Source organism: Leptodactylus fuscus, chromosome 10 (assembly GCF_031893055.1).
Source record: "Leptodactylus fuscus isolate aLepFus1 chromosome 10, aLepFus1.hap2, whole genome shotgun sequence".
Taxonomy (NCBI): domain Eukaryota; kingdom Metazoa; phylum Chordata; class Amphibia; order Anura; family Leptodactylidae; genus Leptodactylus; species Leptodactylus fuscus.
Window position 1 is genome coordinate 23,572,956 of NC_134274.1, and position 23,483 is coordinate 23,596,438.

Genomic DNA, 23,483 nt, shown 5'->3' on the forward strand with positions numbered 1-23,483 from the left:
TAACAAATTTGGACTCCTTTCTGTGAAATCCGGCACCAAAATCCAATTTGTCTCTTCTGTACTCTTAACAGTATTTTTCTACCCCCAGCAGAAGTCCTCTCACTATTTGTATGGAAGGGTAGGCTCCTGTGCAATGCAGGAAAGCGGAGGCAGATTATATTTTGGGAATTATAAAACTTAGAACAGTGGTTATTGTGCCATAGGGAAAATTACCATATGACACAAAGTCAGAGATATCAAGAATATCAGTCTAGATTAAGAGCAGCTGCAAAAAAATATGGCAATCCAAATTGGTGATAGTTGATATAGGTAGGTGGAATTGCAATCTTGGTGTCATATTAGAGCTGAGAATCTAAGCTTTCATATGACACCAATACACGGTTTTAAATTTTATAATATCTAAGATATTTGACCCACCCATATAGGAAGCAGTGTGTAGATCACAGCTGGTAATAGAAGAATAAGAGAGAGATTAAAGAAGGGGCTTCTTTGTAGGATTTCAACGAAAGGAGCCCAAGGCCGCTATATATTACAACATATATTATGGTAAAAAATAAAGCTGCCAGGAAATCAAAAAGTTGCTGAAAGGTTTAGGTACACTTTAACTGAAAGTTCATTATAATGTTAGGGAAAAATTCAATGATCGATCATCCATGTCAGCAGACGATACTGTCAAACAGCAACATGGATTCCAGCATGTTGGACCTTAGAAGGATGATTGGTCTTGTCAAAAATATCATGTAAAAATTGGGGGAAACTTAACGCAATTATTTCACTTTTAACTGTAGACTTTGGTGGGTTTACTAGTGTCCAATATAAAATCTAAAATTCCGATAAATGCTCAAAAACTGCTTAATGTTAATATCGGGATGACGACACAAGATACGTATTCTAACCAAAGAATTTCAACCCATCAAAAAATTAAGATCATCATTTACTGATATACTATATGACTAAAGGCGCTGCAGCTCTACAAAGATGGCCACCATTGCACCAGTTTATTAAGCTAAGGCTTTAGTGTGTTTTTGGATCTGTCCAGTTACGTAGAGCAGAAAAAAAGGGGGGGGGGGAATTAAGGAATTCCTAAAAACTGGCAAATCTGATTCTGGTATTATTGTTGATGTAGAATTTGAGTGGATATCCAAGTGGTTGGTTTGGGTTACACCAAGTCTACTCCAATCACAAGTATTGCTTTTTAGCCAGTGAAAGGTGACTAAACATGAAGAGGCGGAAAAGGAAGAAAACTAATGAGCGGCCAAATATGGTCCTTGGGATTACAAACAGTCGTGGCTACAAAAGATACTAAAATGTCTCTCATGGTAACCTAATGTTAATACCATCCATTCCCTTGCACTCCAATGGTGTAGAGTCACCTGGCCTTTAATACAGAGCAGCTACTAATAAAAAGCATTCCTACATCGCCTGCCGATACCATTGAATGGTACAATAGGCATGGAACAAAGACCCTATTCTACACCTACAGTCGATCTTCAGTTACACTGGAGTCTAAAGATACATGACTTTCATTGAAAAGATTAAATACATGGCAAGTAGGCTAAGACAGTGTAGACATGCTTTGTTTGGAATGAGCTACTTTTGGCCAGCGTATAGGGATTATTTCTGTTTAATCGGGAACTGGTGCAAAAAGACAAGTTAGCTGTGACCTCCGAGTCCATTGCAGGTGAATAGAAAGTTGGTGTAGCAGTCTTGAGAGGATCCATTACTGTTTTCAGTCTATCACTTCTTCTTTGCATTAACATTTTTGCAGACCCAGTTCATCCCATCCTACAAAAGAAAGGGAAATTTGTGAAAAGACGTCACATAAGAAGATGACTTCCCTACAGGTCAATTTCTGTAGGCTTTCAAGATTAATCCACATCAGACACAGATTTTGGTTTTGTACATACAGTTATATCTTCGGAACTACTTGGTATTATATCCTTGGACAAAAATATCAATAGTTGGTGAAATGGCCAAATTGGATACAAGTCATTGACTGGCTTAGGGTTGATATCCCACCCCTAAAACCAGACACAAAGTGACTGAACTACCAATGGATTGAACAGTCACCCCCAAAGGATCTGAAGGAGGTTCCGATCAAGACATCGACTTTAACTCCCTATCGAGCAAGCAGCGAGTTGGACGCTAAGAGATGACTCTAGTCTAGGCACCAAGGCCTAAATGTTTCGTATAAGTCTCCATGTGCAGCTTTTACATTTAGAAATTTTGCTACTAACAAATTTTTACAGTACCAAAAATTTATATTCTAAGTTTTGACAAGTCATGGACAATCCATATGTAGAGGAATGTGCCTTTGTATATCCTGATGAGGTGATCAGGTTCTTCATTCTGCTGATCGGTGGAGGTCTTGAAGACAGAACACCATAAAGCAAGAATTAATGGCCAACAATATTAAAAGCATATCTAGAATTTTGGAAACCTTTCGCCAAATAACGTTGCCAGAAGTTTTGAGTTTCTGGATGCTCAGATCCCCCCCAAGAGAACAAAAGAGCAAGAATAGTGGCCCAGATTTACTACCGTGGTTAGGACTAGACTCTGGCTTAAATGAAGCATCTTAGGCACATCTTAAATCTTGACAAAAAAGGGGGGCTAGCCTCTCATAAGTGAGGGGGCTAGCTTCTAAGAAAATGGAACATGTTAAGTCAAACTCTGCCTCAAAAATACTCCAACTTAGAGGTGGATAGGCAGCCAGGAAATGTGACAGATGCTGAATGGTAAATTTGGCGAATCTAGTCCATTACCAAATATAGGTCACGGCGTTCAGCTCTGCTCGAGATGGGAGCAAAGCATTGGATGGACTCATACTTTCTATGACCACGTCCACCACTAAACTGGCCTCTCCAAGGGGAGCCGAAACACAGCCCAAAGCAACAATGGGTGGGGGCCTCAGACTTTCGTAAAAAAAACTTCTGGACAAGTTGAAAGTTTTTGGAACTCAAAGAAGGTTTAAGTTCTGAAAAACCCCTTTAAAAAAACATAAAAACCATCTATATACAATGAAAAATGGATAAATATACAGCAATACACAGTATAGCAATACAGTACAAAAATCTGCCCACGTCCACAGTTTCCATAACAAAGCCCATAAAATATCGGTGACACATAGGAAATAAAACAGTTGAAGCATAGTAAGTGCAGTCAGTACAGTACGGGAACACCAACGTCTACGGCTTCATGTAAAACCTTTGGATTATCACAGAGGGTTTATAGGGCATAACCGCAACGCGGGGGGCATTAGATCACTAGGTGATGGCCCTGGTCACATAGGATAAAACTTGCCCTTTATCACTCACAAACATTATTTTACATCACAGTCCTGAGTTTCTGTAATCTATAGTGAACAATACGAGCTCAGCCACTATGGAGGCGGATGGATGTAGGAGGTGACAGATGGCGCTTCACTAAAGATGTTGCTGTGTTAATGTTAATGCTGGTTGCTTGTCCCATAAAGTGGATTTATAGGTTGGCACAGGTAACCAGCTTAAAGGAGAAGTGACATGATATTATTATACCGAGCACGTTCTGTAGGGATAAACCGTGGAAAAGGAAAATCTGTACCTTTAAATATCACCTTTACATATAAAATATACTGAAATATATAAAATCACAGGAGCCTTGGGATCTCGGGATTCTGTTTGATGTATTTTATTTCATCTAAGGGCAGCACAGGCTACATGACAGATCTGCAGAAGATGTGGCGGAGTAATAAGCTGCGGAAACATCCAACAACTCTGCAAGCATGAGAATTTCTGACATACCTTGAAATATGGAGGGTTCTGGGGTCTGTGAAGACCTGTACTCAAACACAAGTCAAAAAACAAAAACCCAACAAACAGAAAAAGGTGTGAATGAGCCTTTAAGGCTGGGTTCACATTTGTGAACCAACGGGGAGGAAGGAGGGAGTCATATCGCTAGGAAGAAAAAGTTGCTGCAAGGCCGATTTTTTTAAATCCAGCGGTTTTAGTACAAACACCCGACGGTCCTCATTATAATCAATGGTAAGGCTGGGCGATAATCAGGAATTACAATTAATCTGACATCTTATCTTGATTATGATTAATGATTTAGGTCACACCCCTTTTACAATTTTGTGCCAACTCCTGTGTGCTCAGAGAAGACATGATACCACATGGGATGTCCGGCAGTCTCAATCTCCTCTCCCTATTGAGACGACCCTATTGAATCAATATAAGTTGATTGTGCTTGTGTATGGAGCAGTTGGGAGGATTGACCGTATCTGTACGAGTTTGGCTGAAAGCTATCTTCGGCGTATAGCCACTACTCTAAATGGAATGTTAACCATGTTAGAGTATAGGAACCATCTCCGAGAAGTCATTTAATAGGCCATTTGTTTCTCACATAATAAATATTCTATGTCTAAAGTCAAGCAGGCGAGTTATTTGCTACGAGATCCACCATGTGAAACTGGATTCCTAAGAAGCGGTTAAACGGTGACATCACATTCTCTGCATTCACCATTAACCGGCATTATAATCAATAAAATATCCATCCTCCGTGCATCTTCTCATCTGCCACCTCGCTGCGGTGAATAACGTTGCGTGGAGTGAAATCTGCTAAAGTATCAGATGTGTCTCTGGAATGAAGTCATCCCATGCTCCTGTAGCCTGATATCTATCTGCCCGTATCAGGAGCCATCATGCCAAACATGAGACCTGGCCCTTCATTAATTTTCAATGTGGGTTTATTGGCTGAACCAGAACAGCTGAGGCAGCTTAAAAACAATAAAGATCAGCTGACACCTACTCCTACACTTACTCCATAAGCGACCATAGGTCTGCAGCACAAAAAAAACCCCTTCGGAGTAGTCGGCTCATCTATCCATCCATCACATAGATCCATGAAACAATACGGTCTGCTCAAATACCGTGAAATCTATGGAGTGCTGCACATTAGTGTCAGAAAAAGGGAGTAATCAGCAGTCATTCACAGGCACAGCGCCTATAAAGGGGGGGCCCGAGGTGCGTGGGGAGGGCAGGGTGAAGGAATGAGGCATATCGGCATTTTAACAAAGCGTTCACATAAACATATACCCAATGTGTAACCCAGGACAAGGCCAGAGGAGGAGATCTGTACACCTACTGCGAATCCCCCAGCCCCTGAACCTGCATAGTCTTATTTGGGTATTCATTTCCTAAAATGTCAGATCTTAAACTGAACGACTAAATGCAAGAGACCGAGAAGCTGGGTACGACGCCGTGCAGACTGGAGCATGACAATCCAGGGAGGAAAGTTGCAATAAAAGCCTGGAATAACAAGCTGGTCTGAAACGCGTGAAGTCTCCAGCGCTCGATATCTGTCAGCCTTAATGATATCTCACAGTGATACCATCACAGTTCACTGCGACATCAGTGCAAAGCCCTGCCAGGCCGAAGCAGAAATAAGCACAACATGGAACGCCAGACACATTTAATAAATAGCAGGTTTTTTAAGGAAGCCGTACGAATGTGTGCATGTATGGGTGTATGTCAGAAAACGGCGCAGGCGGCACATGGAGATATTCGTGACCTCCACCGAACGATACATTTCCTCGACAAGCCTGGCCCACAAAATGGACGGGAATAGGACATGTCCTCAGTTTTGGCGCAGGCTCTTATCCCCTACACAGACCCGTGATAATACAGGGTAGTGTATATGGGCCCCTATGAAAACAAAGGGTCAGTGTAACTAGCGTTAGAAACATGGATAACGCACGGACACAGCACGCGGGATTAAAGGAATCCATCAGTTTTTCTGACCTGTCTGTCTGTTCTAGTAAATACTTGTAGTCTTTTCTTGGAACCCTGCATTGTGACATTCCCAAGTTATTCCTACTGGAAATTTATGAGTAACATGACAACTGGGCATCATTAATCCTCTGGTCAATGTTTCTGTCACTAACCAGTCTGTGTCCAGTGTAATACGGTATAGGGACACATCCTATCGTCAAAGGGAGTGGAAACGCCCAAGCTGATGATTTATACATACAATTCCAGCAGGAGCAGAAGAGGAACGGCACAGAGTTCAAACAAGATGCTCCAACATTGCTATACAATGAAATCAGTGGAAGACTGCATAAGGACACATCGTATTGAGGAATGGAACAACTGAGTTCAAAGAGATTAGGATTTAGTAAAAAAAAAAAAAGACGTATGATAACAGCTGATACATAGGGACAGGTAATTCATTGAAAAATAACCAAAACCGACCGTCAATCCAAATAACCAACGTGATTTTGTGCATGTCAGTTATTTCAGTTTGGTTATTACAGTATTTTGCGAGCGTTTGCCTGCAGTTTTGTTCGGACTAAACACTTCTAGAACTGCGATTATTAAACTCGGGGATCTCTTCATAATGAGTGCCGGCCCAGGGGAGATGAGCAAACCTAAGACAGTGCTCCTCATCTCTCCTGGGCTCCAGCGCCGGTTTTTGTTCTCCTCTGGTCTCATGAATGACATCAGGGACCGCTGAGGCCCAATCACAGGTCATATCAGCGGTCCCTGACATCATTCAGGAGGCCAGGAGCAGCGCAAAATCACAGAAGAGACAACACTGTTTTTTTATGTCTGCTCACCCCCCTGAGCCTCTACTTATTAGACTCTGGAGTTAGAAGACATCTCAGGGTATAATATCAGCTCCAAGTCAGACAAGTTTGGTCCAAACAAACCCACCCAACGACCCCCCACCCTGAGAAATCTTGGGTGGTTTGCCCAACACATAATCATACTTTAAAAATTCCTGATCAATTGCAATTTTGATTAAGGCCATAATTTCTCAGCCCTATTAATACGTCCCCTTTAAAACAAAGGCTGCAATGCTATACATCTATAGTAAGGCTAAGGCCCGCTCCACACGTTTGCGACATTCCGTTTCCTATAAGCATAAAATATGTGGAGAGAAAATTCCTGCAAGCAGCACTTTTCGCTCCGCATTTTTTGTGCAGAAACCACATGGACCCCATTATAGTCAAGAATCTAGTGTAGATTTCCTGTAAAACTTAAAGAGGACCTTTCATGGTTTGGGGCACAGGCAGTTCTATATACTGCTGGAAAGCCAACAGTGCATTGAATTCAGCACTTCCCGATCTGTGCCCCGGGTAAAGAGCTATCAGTGCCAGTACCGTAGCTCTTTACAGTCAGAAGGGCGTTCCTGAGTCAGTCAGGAACGTCCTTATTCACAGCAGCGCCTATCGCGCTGTACAGTGTGAGTGGGGAGGAACGCCCCTCCCTGCCTATGGTCGAGAACTGTGAGCAGAGGGAGGGGGCGCACTGTCGGCTTTCCAGCAGTATATAGAACTGCCTGTGCCCCGGACCATGAAAGGTCCTCTTTAAGTCAGTTTCCTGGTATGAGATAAAATAAATATGGCCACCGAGATGTCTATGGTCTGCCTACTCTTGCAAAAAGTGGTGAGCAATATGCTCACACATACAAGCCCGTGCACCAAAAAGTAACACCAATCTATGCCAGTAAACTAGAGTAGATGGTTTGAAAAATTCTGCCATTATGTGAAAATAAAATGGTGGCCCCTTCCAGCAGTACGATCTCACTCTGTGGCCCCCATACTAAGGAACGTGGTGCATCTTTAGGTTACGTGGTGCGCCTTTAGGTTACAGAGCACCATAAAATGCAATGTATAGGCATAGAACAAGACAACAACAACATGACAATAGTAATGGCTAGCCCCAAAGATTAAAAGGAGACCTCTATAATGAAGTAAGCAAAACGTAAAAGGAAAAAAAATAAAGAAATAAATTGCAGAATCGTACAAGCTTCAACTTGCTGTTCAGACTTCAAGGAGCAAAGAGCAAATGAGACCCTGCAGGCTGGAAGTGACAGAAAAGGTTGCAAATCTAAAGATCTCTCTGCTGCCACCTAGTGGTGAACACAGCTTATGCGACTGTGCTACGACAGCCATAACAGCCCATATGAGAGGGAAAAGCAAGTGCTACGCAGGATGGCGGGAGTTAATTTTCTGCGGCTGTCTCCTACTATTCGGGTAGGATAGGTAGGGATCAAAAGACTGGCAAAGGCAGGCTCCCCTTAGATAACCTGATAGGAAGCCTAAAACAGGACAGGGAGGAGGGAGCCCCACTGGCAATGAGTGGAGGATGGATTGGGAGAGGACGTGTGGAAGAGGCAGCTGGGAGAGCGTGGACAGCGGCCAGGGAGACAGTCAGCAGCATTCTGAGCAAGTAGATATTAAGGCAAGAATCCCAGCACTACAGCAATGGAGCTGAAATAAGATGCAAGGCGTATACAAAGCCTGCTCTCAGCAGTTACCTAGTAAGGGCCTGCAATGCATTTTCCTTGACACACAGCTCCTCCCAAGAGGTCATGGGAGCCGGGTTCTTAAAGGAAAAGCGATCGTATGGCTGGAACATCTTGTCAAAGACCGTCTTAGCAGCAGGAAGGAAGTGCGGCCATTGTCAGGAAGGTTTCTTATTCGCCCTTTCTTTTACATATAGGACAATGTGCGCAGCCTTGAATGACCCTTATGGGAGCAGCCAAAAATAGCTATATTAATCATAAGTTTTATTTATATGGCGTCGACATATTCCGCAGCACTTTACTAGTCATATGGGAAGTGCTTAATCTGCAGGCAGCATGTTATAGAGCAGGAAGAGCTGAACAGTCTGATATATAAGATATTTCATCCAATCGGCTATACCAGAGTTTCTAAGAGTCAGTATGTGTGAGATTATGTGGTGACTCTAAAGCTATAGACATGCCAGGTCTGTCAGGCCTATATGGTGCCCAGGATCCAGGTCATAGATCTGAAAATTAGATAAATACAGCAGATCGGCCAAAACGTGTCAAGAGAAACAACCTAAGATGTTAGGCTGTATTCCCATGAAAGTCTCATAACACCTATGATCATTCCTCATACAATGCAAGTCAATAGATCTCATACAGTGCTGGGGGAGGGGAAGGCAGAGCAGAAAAGAAAAATCTGCGAGAAAAATGAACATGTACATTGTCCTTACAGACTGCACATTGGCCTAATCCTTGTGTGGATCTACTGCCAAGCAGAAATCCTAAGATCAACTTCAGATCCGGCTGTACATGTGAGCCTGGAGTCCTTTCTATACAATTCCATTACTGTCTGCACCGTATCCTGTTCACACACACACACACACACACACACACACACTAGCATTTTGCTGCCAGACTTGTGTTTGCTTGTTTGTTGTGAACAAGGGCATATTCACATGGAGCAATGATCAAGAAAGAGTGTCTGGGCCGTGTTAAAGGGAGTCTGTCATTTGTAACACTCATTTTCAACTAAAGACATTTTGGAATAGCCTTTAAGAAGGATATTCTACTCCTACCCTTACTTCTTGGATTCTCCCTGCCATTTCTTCAAAATTCGTTTTCTTCTGTTATGCTAAGGAGGATCACGTGGCACCGGGGGCGTTCCCCCAGTGCTCCAAGCACCACCCCTCCAGCGTGTACAGCGTGACATCAGAGGCCTGTACAAGCACAAGTTCTGGAGAATAGGAGGAGGGGACGGAGCACAAGCATGAAAGGGGTGGTGGACAGATATGATGCAGGGGTGCTCGGAGCGCTGGGGGATCGTTACCGGTGCTCCATGATCCTCATTAGCATACCAGAAGAAACCAAATTTTGAAGAAACCACAGGGAGAATCAAAGAAGTGAAGGTAGGAGTAGAATAACTTTTTTAAAGGCTATTCCAATGCGCCTTTAGTTGAAAATGAGTTTGTCAAATGATAGACTCCCTTTACAGGGCCTTTAGGCTTGGGGCCAGAAGAAAATAGATGCACTGCAATGGCTTCCTGGTCCCTGCAAGTCATGCCATATAGCAATTACCAAATGTTGCCTATTTTGCCCCGGTTATCAGGGTCACTATGATATGAAAGCCTATAGAAGTCAGACGGAGCTTTCATGGTCTAACCAGACTGCAGTAAACCGGTTAGCGGACTGAGAACATACTACATGAACTAGACGCTAGCCACATGGTTATACAAGGGGGCTAACAATTGAAGGACCTCTCCGCAGAGCTCAGGATGAGTTCCCCAGATATCCCAACTTCGGCAACCATCAGCAATGCCGTTTCTTCCTCTGCCCACTGGGGCCAATAAGACGCCTGTAGTCGTAGCTGGAATCCACAGCACACACTGAAGCTTCTATTATAAAGCCGCTCCTTTAAACAGAGGACACTTATGAAAAATGCATAGTGCCAGGGAGCTGTAATGCAGGCGCGCTGTATGTATTTTTCATTAGAATCCTTTATCAATATGGTAAACCTATTTGGAGCACAGAGACAGACTGTGTGTGAAAAGGGAAGGGGGGGGGGGGGAGATGAGAGGTTGTGTGAGAAAGGGAGGGAGCGCGATAGAGACACGCAGACAGCTGTGGAGCCAGTGAAAGCAAGAAAGGCAGTCACAGCGACAGGCTCAAAAGAGACAGCCAGCTGTTCGTCAGATTGATATCAACATAAAGGGGAAAAAAAAAAAAAAAGAAAGGTGGGATGCGGGGAAGCTTAAAGGGGCCGTATGTGCTGGGTCATAGACTGTATACCGGACGCGCTCAGCACTGAACAAAGGCAAGCAAATCTAATGCAAGGAGATAGGCTGGGATCATTGGCAACTGGGGCTGAAAACAATGGCAAGAGGTAGAGACAGACAGTGGCGTACGGGTCACCGGAACCCATGGGAGAAAGGCAGACACAACATAATGGCCAGGCTGCAGGGGAAGGTTTAGTGTGAACAGCCATTTCCACATCTGAAAAATGTGTCTGCACTATTGTCAGTGAATGAATCCCATCTTCTTTGTCACCACTTTTATATGGGATGACAAAAAAATAAAAAATAAAAAATTGCATTTTATGGAACTAGACGAAGTAGGAACATGACGCGGTATTGTAAGGCTCATTATAATATGCAGATGTCACATATAACGTACACCTATGGGGGGTCAATGCCATGTGTAGGATGGTAAAGCAGATACAGGTAATAAACACGCTCTAGCAGAATTTGGTCAGATTTTATGTGCTTGTATAAATCCTTGCGCTACCTGCACGCTGCGCCTGTATACCGCCTCCCACTCATTTCCCCTGTTGCTTCTGCTTTTCCCATAGGAACAGAGTGTCCTGAGTGGGCTGAAATGTATAGATCTCCATTTTTGCACTAGGGGGTGAAGACGACACGGCAGGTCTGAAACATGCAAGTGCTATCTCATGTACGATATAGGATGAAGGATCCTCCATAAGGTTTTACTTACAGTTACTATAGATGGTGGATTTCTGGCTGACACAATGGAAAAAAGGAAAATATTCTAAAAACTGGAGATACTAGGGCATGGATAGGACAGTATATGAAGAGTTACTCACACATGATATTGGCTGCTATGTCGATATATTCAAGTACCTACACACAAGTGCTGGAAACGGTGTTCAAAGGGTTAAACGTCATTTCATGCCCTTAAAGGGGGTCTGTCACTAACACCCAGCCCGGCAGATACATAAATTAGGCTCGTTCGAATCAAAGAGCGTCCCCCATCCTTGTAGATGGGTGACACCGCTGCAGAGAAATCACAGTCTTGTTACATTTTTGGAGCAATGAAGGCGTTGCCGTTGCTCCAAGGAGATAACAGTAGCAAAACACTCTTGTTGCTCCATAGTGATTATTTTATAGAGTCGGAGTGTTCACAAAAAGAGAAATCCCATTCAAATGACCCAATAAGACACTTCTTTCCATAATATACAAAGTTGTGTGCAGAAAGCCGTATATTACTATTTCCAGGTGTGGGCAATTTGGGTTTTTCCGGATGGGAAAGGGCCATTCCCAGGTAAATTGGTGGCCAAAGCGTCCCTGTATTTCGTGGGCTACTATGAAATTAGCGGCACTTCCTATTGAGCCACTGGGACTTTACATTAGGCTGTATGCAAGTTATTTTCCCCTATAAAGAACCCTTTTAGATAGAATCTCTCCATACTATAGCATGTGACGTCAAATCCAACTGAAAATATCTCCATAAGCCTCTGTATGAAAACAAAGGTATATGGAGGTAGAAATATAGACACATACATGTAAAATGAGTGTATGAGACCTTTATTAGCAGCTTTCTCCACCCTGACAAAGAATTGCTATTGGGTGTGGCCAACCTGGCATAGCCGTCGTTGATAATTCAGGACAATGTTGAAGATTTAAGACTTCATATTGCAGTCTTATGATACTGGTCTCCCCAGTGCCCCCTCTGGTCTTTGCTTCCTGGACTCTCTTGACACACAGGAAATGACCACTCAGCCAATCACTTGCCGCAAGGGTGACCCATCTCAGCCAGTGATTCACTGAGCCACATATATAAATATATATACTGTATATTTTTTTAAAATCACCCATACTGAGTCATTTTTATTTCTTTTAATGATTGCAAATGTTGCCCTGATCATACTAACCTACCGAGCACGATCGTATTGATCAAAGAGCCGACACAAAAGTCTTGGGGTCTGTGCTGAAGTAGCACCCGCTATGATAACCAATAGAGCAATTGGACATGGGCAGTCTCACGAAACAACCTTTCCCTTCAGTGACCGTGTAGTGCAATGTCATATCACTTTATACTTCTAGATAAAAGCATATCAAAAAGTAAAAAAAGAAAAATTCTGAAATGAATAGTAAAGGTGAATATAAGAAACTTTGCTTCATAACCGGTTAAAGGGGTATTCCCATAACCCTTGTTCACCAACCTGCAGGCTGTGTGCTCTCTTCATTTCCTGGTTTGCTTGGCACATTGGTGGGCGGGGTTTCACTTGCTCTGCTATCTGCTATGTTTGCAGTCAGTAATGAGGGATTGGTGGTAATGTAGCAGAGCTGGATTTGAGTCAGCTTGCATTACATATAGAGGTAATGGACTCCTTATCTCAGCCATTATTAGACAAATTCAATTAAACCGGCTGATAAGTGGATGAGCTGAAGACAGACAGCACAGTAATCCCAGAGCTCTCACCTCCCCCCTCCCCTATCTGAGGAGCTCTGTTACTTGTCAGAGATACACAGCTCAGAGCTGCTGCCAGCACTCAGCCCCTCCCTCCCCCCCTGAGAGCAGGGAGCTAGGTCACTTGGGAACTGAACAGATAAGCCCTGTGCCAAAGAAACTGAGTGTAAACAATGAAGTGAATAAATTAAGATAGCGGCCAAACAAAGCAGTTTTGATAAAGCAATGCATTTAGAAAAAGTCTTAAATCCACATAAACTAGCAGTATAGATAGGATGCTTGTTATGGGACAACCCCTTTAAGGAAGCATATTTGATAAAAGAAGATATAATTCAAAGTTACTTTTCACATATCAGTCTATGGAGAAGGGAAGGGGGAGAAGGAAGCTTCTGGAAGAAAAAAAACAAAAAAACCCTGCTGCTACTACACTACTATTGAGAGGAACATCTTTTACTACTGCTATGCTGGAGATAAGAGGCAATAAACTTAACATCCTCCTCATCCCCTTCCCCTCTCCATAAAGCTCTATGTGGAAGTTGGATAGGATTCTATGTAAACAAACAGGCTGAAGAGGAGGAGGAGGAGAATGGAGAAGGAAACAGATCTCCTTAAGATATATTATGAAGATTCTTATATTTACATTCTCTATTCATACATGTTCATTATAACCGTTGGTACGCGTTAACACAACTTTTTAGATGTTCCAGATTCATATTACATGACTTTTCTTGACAATGCTAATATGAGGGTTTCCCTCTGTTCATTGTAATCATGAGAGGGGTGTTATGACCCCACAAATTTCCGCACAACCAACCGTCTAATATGGGGGTGTCGCTGATGGTAGATGTTAGAGAAAAGTAGAACCAGGCTGTTGGATGTGAACATGCCACATCCGTTTTCTCTCCGTAGAAAGAAGACACCACGAGAGGTTTGGCAGCAGCCCAGTCGCTTCTTCCATTTGGAACACATTAAACATGCACATGTGTTTGGGGGGTGGACTGAGAGGACCAGTTGTCAGCAAAAGAAGCTACAGCTATGCTTCACATCCCAAATCGTGTGCACTGGAAGTTTCAGAAGCCCCAAGTATTTTAAGAATAATAAATAAATTAAAAAAAATACATTTATTAGGTAATGCAAACCTTGAGCTCTGTTAGTGCAGTCTATGGCACCACATTCCCCCTATGTGTCACTCACCTGTACGCCCTCTCCTGTGAGCGCTGAACAAGACTGAATCTGCCAGACTCTGTCTCGAATTGTGTGCAAATTTAGGCCTTCAGCTATTTCGGAGGCTGGTGCAGCTGTCAGTAAATCCTGTTTATTAGCAAAGATCAGCACTGGGACTCCACTCAACTTCTCCTCATCCAAAAGTTCGGCCAATTCCTTAAAATAAAAGAGGTAAGAAATTATTGGATAGGAGTTATTTTGGGTCTACGTATCAGATACCCAGGCACGGTATAAACCATCATACGTATGGTCTCACTGTCCTGAGAACCGTTTTATCCTTAGATTGTTCCAATACAAAAGCTTCAATTTGGAAATCTGACAAGGGAGATTCTAATAAGTCATAGTCACATGTGAGAAGATGCCATTAGTGGTATCTGTGATCTCGGACAACCAGTATATTGCTTATGGAGCGCCAATCCCTTTGGCACTGCTCTGAGATTTCTGTTCCTGATCTGCACGGTCCTGTGCTTACAACAATGTAGGATCAGCAGTCTTCATGGGAAACAAGGATCAGGCATGGTGGATTTCAACATGCTTGTCCTGTACTAGGTGCATTTGGCAGCTGGTTACATCCTTTCATATTGCAGTAAGCATTCATCTCAATCCCACAGTCCTGGGCAGCAGGGGATATATTTTAAAGAATGGACACCGGATGGACCCCATAATAATTAATGGGTTCTATTGGACTCCAAATATGACCTCCGTTGTAGTGGTCTGCCTATGCAACGTTTTGGGTTAGGAGTTCTAGATTTAGCGAAGGACACTGAGGATCCAGGGTTTTATACAGATTGCCAGACCGGAGTCTGGAAGGAATTTTTTCTACTAACATGGGGCAATTGGCACAAGCTTCATGGGCGATTTTTTCTTGCCTTCCTCTGGATCAACACTGGAGGGTTACAGGTTAGATTCGATGGATCGTTGTCTTCATCCAAACTCATCCACCGTGTAACCATGTTCTGACAGAACAGAACAAGGGAAAGGCCAAAACTAATGTGAATCTAGTGTCACTAGGGGGCTCCACCATTAAGAAACCAACTGGTCTGTTCTTCTAGACTGCATAACTACATGAGGAGTCTAAATAAAGACTCTCTGCCCACATCCCAGACTTCATATCTGCAGACGAGAAGAGGAAACTTTACATCCTACTGGGAGAAGAGGAGGCCACTGTGGAGATCGCTGCCCAATACGTGTCCAGCGGTCACCAACGAAGAGGAAGGTGAGACTCCACAGACTGTTATACCCCAAACCCCCCCCCCCCCATACCCACCAGTCACCCACCTGAATTCAACCCCCCCCCCCCCCACACACACACACACACTTTACTAGCTTCGGCAATGCCAAATATCTATTCGGACGTGCCAATAAAGCTTGTTTGATTTGATTTGAGAGCCGTTTGAACATACCTTCCCCACCCCCCTGTATGTATGCAATCTATATGGGGCAGATAAAAACAGTGAAATATAGTGCTTTGCTTTGGGGGCCCAGTCCTAAAGACTTAAATACATGTGCATTGTGGACATGCAGTGAGAAGGAATGGGGGATGCAATGCATAAATGTGCATGAAAATCAAACCGCAGTACAACCAACACAAATATGTAATAAAACAGAAAGACAATACCAACCTGACCCGTTTCTTCAAAGCGTTTTCTATCTGCACTGTCAATGACATATATCTAAATGAAGAGAAAACATGAGATTCCTTTATTAACAATCCTCTGTATATACAACCGTCTGAGGGAGGGTTTATAGTAACTAAGCCAAGGTGTTCACTAGCACTAGGTTAATAATCACGTGACTTTTCACTTCATGCCTTATGGGGCTATTTCGCCTTGAGAACCATGAAACTATTTATTCCATTTCACTTCCTTCATCTTTCCTTACAGGGTTTTTCGCACCAGAGATTTTTATGGAATAAGCCATAAAATTCTGACCGATGGTAATCCCAGGGAGTATAATAACCTGGACAAGTCTCACCTTAGCTCCCATTTAATAACCAATCATACATATGAGTTGTAATGTATCATTAACATCAATAGGTGATACAGATACATATAGAGGCCACTGCCCCAACAGAATAGAACCTACTCATTTTTTTTTACTGATGGTTTTTCTTTGATATATAAATGAAACTACTACATGTCTTAAGCTGAATTATTGCAATGTAGAACAAAACTCATAGTACACGGAGACAGTCAGGAGCTCCCGGGACACTAAACGAAGAGCACGGACTGGTGGACTAGTATTGCAACCTTGTGTATGGCAAGCCTGTCAACCCCAGGGTTGTTTACTTGTTCAGGATTAGAAAACATGGCTGCTTTCTTCTTCTCAGCAAGTGACATCATGTCAGTTAGTCACATGGCAATGCCACAGATTCATCCCATTAAAATGAATGGGACTGAGCTGCAGCATGGCCATGTGACCAACGAATGTGATGTTAATGCCCAAGAAGAAGAAAGCAGCCATGTTTTTAAAATCCAGCAAGACACCTCAGGTTCAGTTAATAATAGCGAGGCCAATGTGAACTGCCCCAGCTTCATCTAAGAACGTGCAGGGTGCACTAGAGGAGCCCAAGCACATTTCCATGAGAATTAGTATAAGTATTGTTTCTTATTGACATGGGTTGGATTGACTTAACACAAGCAGGGTTATACACTGAAGTCGACTCCCAGGTCCCCTTTACATAAAAAGAAAACCACTATCCAAAGACACTTACAAGAACATCAGTATTCTCAAAGTAGTTCCTCCAGTACGGTCTGATTTTCCGCTGTCCACCTATGTCCCATACGTTCAGTTTGAACCCCTGAGATTGTACACTTTTGATATTAAATCCCTAAAAACAACAAAGAACAATAGGAAAAGAAGGTCAGTGATCATTTTATGAGGTTACTCAGCAGTTACAGAAAAAAACAAAAAACAAAACAAAAAAACGCTTCATTGCTAAAACTAGTGACATTAATAAATGACTGACAGCATCAACACATGTCAATTTACGAAATCTAATATGTCTTATTATAGGAAAGTTTCATCTCCTTGCGCTCTCAGAAGACTGAGTTCCACCTGTAACATTCTATACCTCAAACCTGCCAAGGAGACGTTTCAGCCTGGAAAAGGCTGGACTTACAAAACCCTGTCCAAAACGGCACAGTCCCAGGGCAAGGCTTAAGAAGCTGGATATTTACTTGCAGACCTGAGAAATGAGTATAATTAATTTTTTGGAACCAGCGCTCCAATCAATCTTTCTACAGCCACTTGGGTGGTCCTGGGCTGGAGCAGATAATCTGAGACCACCCACTTTATAGCAGTGACGCTAACAGGAACCATTATTGGGAGCCAGCGAAAAATTTCCAACAGTCCCAGAATCAGTGGAGTGACATCTGTCGAAAGATGATGGAGGTGGTGAAAGGTCCTCTTTATAGAAGTCTAAATTTTCATGAACTGACTCACCAAAATGGCACAGTGCCACTCACCTGCGTTGGAGTGATGTGACTAATATCCTCCGATGCTAGCTGCTTTAACAATGTGGTTTTTCCTGCATTATCGAGACCCAGGAGAAGGATTCGTACCTCCTGATCTGGAGCACTTTTCAATTTACGCAAAATAGACAGCAGACCCTTAGGAGATAAACAAAAGCAGAATTAAATCTCCTTTCATAAAATGTCTGTATAATTTATACTTCATTTTTAGAAAAAAAAATTAAATAAAATGGAGTAGTTGCTGTAGCAACCAGAGACCCTCTAAAATACTTAAAGGGGTTATCCAGCTCCCAAAAACGATCTGCAAAAAGATCCACTGCCAAAATCCTCACAACTACATTTCCCATGATGCATCTGCCTGCTCTCCCCTCCAATTAAATGACAGGTAATAAATCACTCTAACATCTGAGGTCCCCGGAGTTGGACGCTTATTCCGTCTGCTGTGAGCAAACACAGGGAGTGATAGCAGGGAGGTGCACCATGGGAAACGTAGTTTCTTCACAGATTCGTAGCATGTAAATAAGGGTTGGCTCGCAGCTGTGTTTGTATTCCGTTTGGGGGAGTCCGCATGGGAAACCCACCTTCCCTTCCCGAAAGGAATCCCAAACGTAACTGCAGGCGCTGTGCAGTAAAAGCACACGGATCCCCATAGACTATAATGGGTTCTATGTGCTTACCACCAGATCTCCGCAGGTATCATGCAGACAGGAAGGTAGTCTATGGGTCCGTGTGCTTTTACTGCACAGCACTTGCTATTCCGTTCGGGGGGTCCCCATGCAGACTTCCCCGGACGGGATACAAACGCAGATGTGAACGAGGGGTTACAGTGATGCAAGAAATCTCAAGCAAAATAAAGTACAGGGTGGATAAAGGAACGGCGATTATTTAGCACTGATGTGGATGTGTTTGCAGATAATTTTTGGAAGCTGGATAACCCCTTTAAGCTTTGATCTGACCAGTCGGTATAGACAACACAACACTTTGCACAATATTTATTAACAGGAAACAGAATAAAAAATAAACAAAAAACTCCAAAATAAATTTATATACATAAATGTAAATATACATAAATACATGAACATTATACATTTCTTCTCACCAATCCCTAGTCACATAGCTTTTTGTATAGTTATTCTCCAACTCTCATTTATTTATTTTAATACGCAATTACATTATTTATTATCCCAAAGAAAAAAAAAAAAAGGAAATTATTTCTTTATCAAAACGGATTATAAAGCCCGTCCATCACCTTAATTCTACAATAGAGACATAAAACAAGAAACAAAAGCTGCAACAAACTGGAAAATTTCTGGGCTTGGCCTACACAAAGCAATTTTTATTTGATGCACAACAGTAGAGAAGCGGATACAGATACAATCTTGTCCTCGCACAATGACTGACTGAGCAGGTAATGGCTATTGCAGTTCTTTCAATGTGTTTGCACTGGTATACAAAGGCAGGATGGAGAAGAAAAGAACACTGCCAGAAATGGCATATTGCTGCAAAAGTCGGCATACTGTTATATACATCATACTCGCCTTTCACAGGCGCTCCAGCACCTCCCAGCAGAATTCCCCACCACAAGTGAATGCTGAGGCCAATCAGCAGCCTCAACAAAGGGCACATGACATCGCTACCTAAGGCATCCCGGGGTCACTGATTGGCCGCTGTGGTCACATGACAGCTGAGGCCCATCAGCAGCTTCAGTGGAAGGAATTTGGGACGTCACAGCCAGCGAGCGGTATCACATTGAGAAGCAGGACTGGACCACGCTGGGAGCACCGGGGCCAGGAGAGTACGATTTATTTTTTTTTCCACCTCCCAGCTCTTGATATCTATTGATCCCTCGATCACCCCAAGTCTCATTTGACCCCATATGATCAGGTCACTGACTTGCTAACACTGCAGTCAGAAGTCTCTATCTAGGCCTGGTTGTATATAAAGCCACGAGGTCAGGCTATGTATAACCATCTGCTCCAAAATACTATAGATGAAAGTCTTATAGTCCAATAGTTACTTTTATGTTAAAAGCAGCCAATGCAACACAAAATATCCTATTTCAGCTTCTTGGATAGAAAACACTATTTATTTCTGACAAGGAGTTCTTACACTCACAGCCTTTGCTCCATATATGGCCCAGTACACACACGTTGTGAAACACAGCTCTTAGTAGACTGGCTTGGCTGTAAAACATACAATGACTTGGCTTTCTATCTGATCTTGAAATCCAATTCACGTGACCAGTAAAGGTATTAAGTACTTTGCGATGGTTTAGTAGATAGATCAGCTAGGTAGCGGCTCTGTGCCATGGCCATATGTTACAGAGGTAACTGAAGAGCCCGCATGGAACCATTATCAGGATTATAGAAGGGAAGTGCAGAACTAGTAGTTCCCTAATAACCTCTGAAATAGAGCAAGACACTATAGAGGAAATATACAGGGGACAATGAGATTCTGAATATTAATATCAACTCATTGTTGGTCAGATTATTTTAGATATTGTGTAAAATCTCATTTACATCCCCAAATGGACACAATATTCTGTAAAATTGTAAGTTTGAACCTAAAGGAGTTCTCCAGAATGTCAGTGTTTATGAGCTCCAGTGTATAGACCTTAGCTGCAATAACCCAGCTCAGCCACCACACAGTGTACAGAGCTGAACTGCAGTAACCCAGCTCAGCCACTAGACCGTACAAAGCTGAGCCGCAGTAACCCAGCTCAGCCACTACATAGCGTATAAAGCTGAGCTGCAATAACCCAGCTCAGCCACCACACAGTGTACAGAGCTGAACTGCAGTAACCCAGCTCAGCCACTACATAGCGTATAAAGCTGAGCTGCAGTAACCCAGCTCAGCCACTAGACAGCGTACAATGCTGAGCCGCAGTAACCCAATTAGCCCTTTACACGGTGTACAGAGCCAAGTGGCAGTAAACTGGCTTGGCCACTACACAGTGTACAGCTGAGCTACAGTACCCTAGATAAACTACTACACAGTGTAGTAGAGCTGCAGTAACAATGTAAAAGTGTTCAAAACTCTTCAATTCCCACTCAATAGACTTTCTTTGTCTTTTTGCTGGAGCAGTGGCAAAATGGTCGGGGTGCAGAGTATCAGACTGCCACCAATCTGATGCCCATGACTAATCCTAAAAAAAAGAAAAGAACAACCCCCCCCCCCCCCAACACACACACACTGGAGTTGCTATTAGTATTGCTGGCAGACACCTGGTGGAGTTTAGTTTTAGTAACTCCATGTGCCTGATGCTAATAGCAATCAAACCATCATGTACCCTCGCCTTCACTCCTGTATGCCTCACACAAAAAGTCTACTAATCTGTAAGGCATATGCAGGTACTAATAAAGGACCTCCAGGTCTCTCATATATTACAAAACAACCATGGAAAATATGGAAATCACAACATCATTACATAGTGTATTTTCCCACATAAGGGTCAGAGTAACCAGGCGGCCCCAAAAGTCACATTATTGATACAACCAAAAACAAAAGAAGCAAAATGACTGGGGCACCAAATATAGTCAAAGTACAAAAAGCTTTATTAGACAAACCATTTATGTTAAATAATTATTATACAAGGGAGGACAGCATGCCAACAGACTGGAGAGGCTGACTCAGGTAAGTATGCGAGAGTTTATGTACATGGGTAAGTATATGGGTAGTACACGGCTGAAGGGAGAGCCAATGGGTATGTAAAAAGGTCAGCAAGTCCAAAAATGACATAAATTGACTACTATAAGCATCATGAAAAGTAGCTATATATATTACATAGCAAAATGCAACAACTGTATATATAGAGACGTGTCACAGAGATGCCGACAAATATATGTCACACCGTCATATAGACAGATGGTATAGTAAGTGCCAACAGATATACATCTAATAGTATAACCAGTAGTAGTACAAAGATGTAAACAGACGGGGGCGCATAGTAGTACATAGAAGTCTAATATAAGTCAGTGACTATAAGAAAGTAAGTACCTAATAGTGACCCATTCCCCAATCCAAGAGAGGACCCATGAAATCAAGAGAGGACTTCTGGGGAAGAAGGCTAGCGCCAAAACACGCGTCGGGGATTTCCGGAGCTCCGTCTCTGCCTGATAATGTTTTACTTGCTACACTGATTTCATGGGTCCTCTCTTGGATTGGGGAATGGGTCATTGTTAGGTACTTACTTTCTTATAGTCACTGACTTATATTAGACTTCTATGTACTACTATGCGCCCCCATCTGTTTACATCTTTGTACTACTACTGGTTATACTATTAGCTGTATATCTGTTGGCGCTTACTATACCATCTGTCTATATGACGGTGTGACATATATTTGTCGGCATCTCTGTGTCACGTCTCTATATATACAGTTGTTGCATTTTGCTGTGTAATATATATAGCTACTATTTATGATGCTTATAGTAGTCAATTTATGTCATTATTGGACTTGCTGACCTTTTTACATACCCATTGGCTCTCCCTTCAGCCGTGTACTACCCATATACTTACCCATGTACATAAACTCTCGCATACTTAGCTGAGTCGGCCTCTCCAGTCTGTTGGCATGCTGTCCTCCCTTGTATAATAATTTTTTAACATAAATGGTTTGTCTAATAAAGCTTTTTGTACTTTGACTATATTTGGTGCTGCAGTCATTTTTCTTCTTTTGTTTTTGGTTCTCTCATTTATTAGTAACCTTATTGTGAGGCACATAGCCCCTGGGCGCAGTGCTGTCACTTTGGGGTAAATGATTTTAACTGCATTTAATTATAACTAAATCTGTGTTCACATGGTGTATTTTTGCACAAAAACGCAGATAGTTTTCTAATAAAAATGCCTGGATTTTTGTACAAATACACAGCTTAATATCAGAGTTAGAGTACCAGTGGCCTAGCACAGTAGGGAGCTATAAAGTGGGTCCCTCCCCTTACTGTACTGCCACATGGTGCTCCCGGACACTTACATTTACCACTAATTGGAGGCTACACATAGACTTCCATTGCTTCTAATGGGAAAATGCGAGTGTGTCCCAGGAAACAGCAGTAAACACAAGGACCTTGTGGCTGCACTTGTGCTATGGTTTGTGGTATATGACTTAGGTATAGTGGTCATCAGCCTTACAGTGATTGCAGGGCACTCTGATTTCTCTTTTATTACTTGCACACTATATACCAGCCATTAGCTACCCCTTCCCTATAGCATTGTCCCCTGATTGGTGTAGGACCACAGCTCCCAGCATCTGCTGATAGTCTAGGCCTGCCATGCTGAGACTTGTAGTTCTCCCAGAGCAGGAGATGGCTGCTGTGCACTGATCCTCCCCCAGCCATGAATGAAGCTCCGAGGAGATGAGAGCCGGCTACTATCTGACATGTAATCCGCTTATACTGGGAGGATGAGCAGCCAACGGTGTCCCCGCTGCCCCTTCCCTCCTCAGCATCATGGCGTCCCAGCAACGGAACAGCCCTCTCCTCCGCCAGAGACTGGAGATGCCGCCACCTCCCGGCACACAGCCCCCTGGGCCCCGTGCCCTCCCGGCACACCGGACTCCTCATCCCCCAGCCACAGCTCCGGTTCCCGTTACCCCGCTCCGCATCACTCACCATCCTCTTCAGGACTCTCCAGGTTACCAGGGGCAACTACGTCACCCAAGCCGCTGGTAACACGTAACGTCGCGGGGCGTGTCACGCTGCGAACACTGGTTGCCTAAACACCCGTTCTAACCACGCCCATTTCCCCGCCTATAAACCTGACTGTAGGTGACAGTAGGTATATTCTGCGCATGCACGAAAAGTACGGGTACAGT

General features: G+C 43.0%; 1 protein-coding gene across 1 annotated transcript; it reads right to left on the bottom strand.

Annotated features, from left to right (window-relative positions):
* Positions 1-549: 549 nt before the first annotated feature.
* ARL3 (ARF like GTPase 3) lies at positions 550-23,408 on the bottom strand. Its single transcript, XM_075257584.1, has 6 exons — positions 23,281-23,408; positions 17,667-17,810; positions 16,913-17,029; positions 15,822-15,872; positions 14,170-14,355; positions 550-1,785 (listed from the first exon to the last, which is right to left on the bottom strand). Exons 1-6 carry the CDS (start codon positions 23,281-23,283, stop codon positions 1,738-1,740), a joined length of 549 nt encoding a protein of 182 aa, XP_075113685.1. The 5' UTR covers positions 23,284-23,408; the 3' UTR covers positions 550-1,737.
* Between the last annotated feature and the right edge of the window lie 75 nt (positions 23,409-23,483).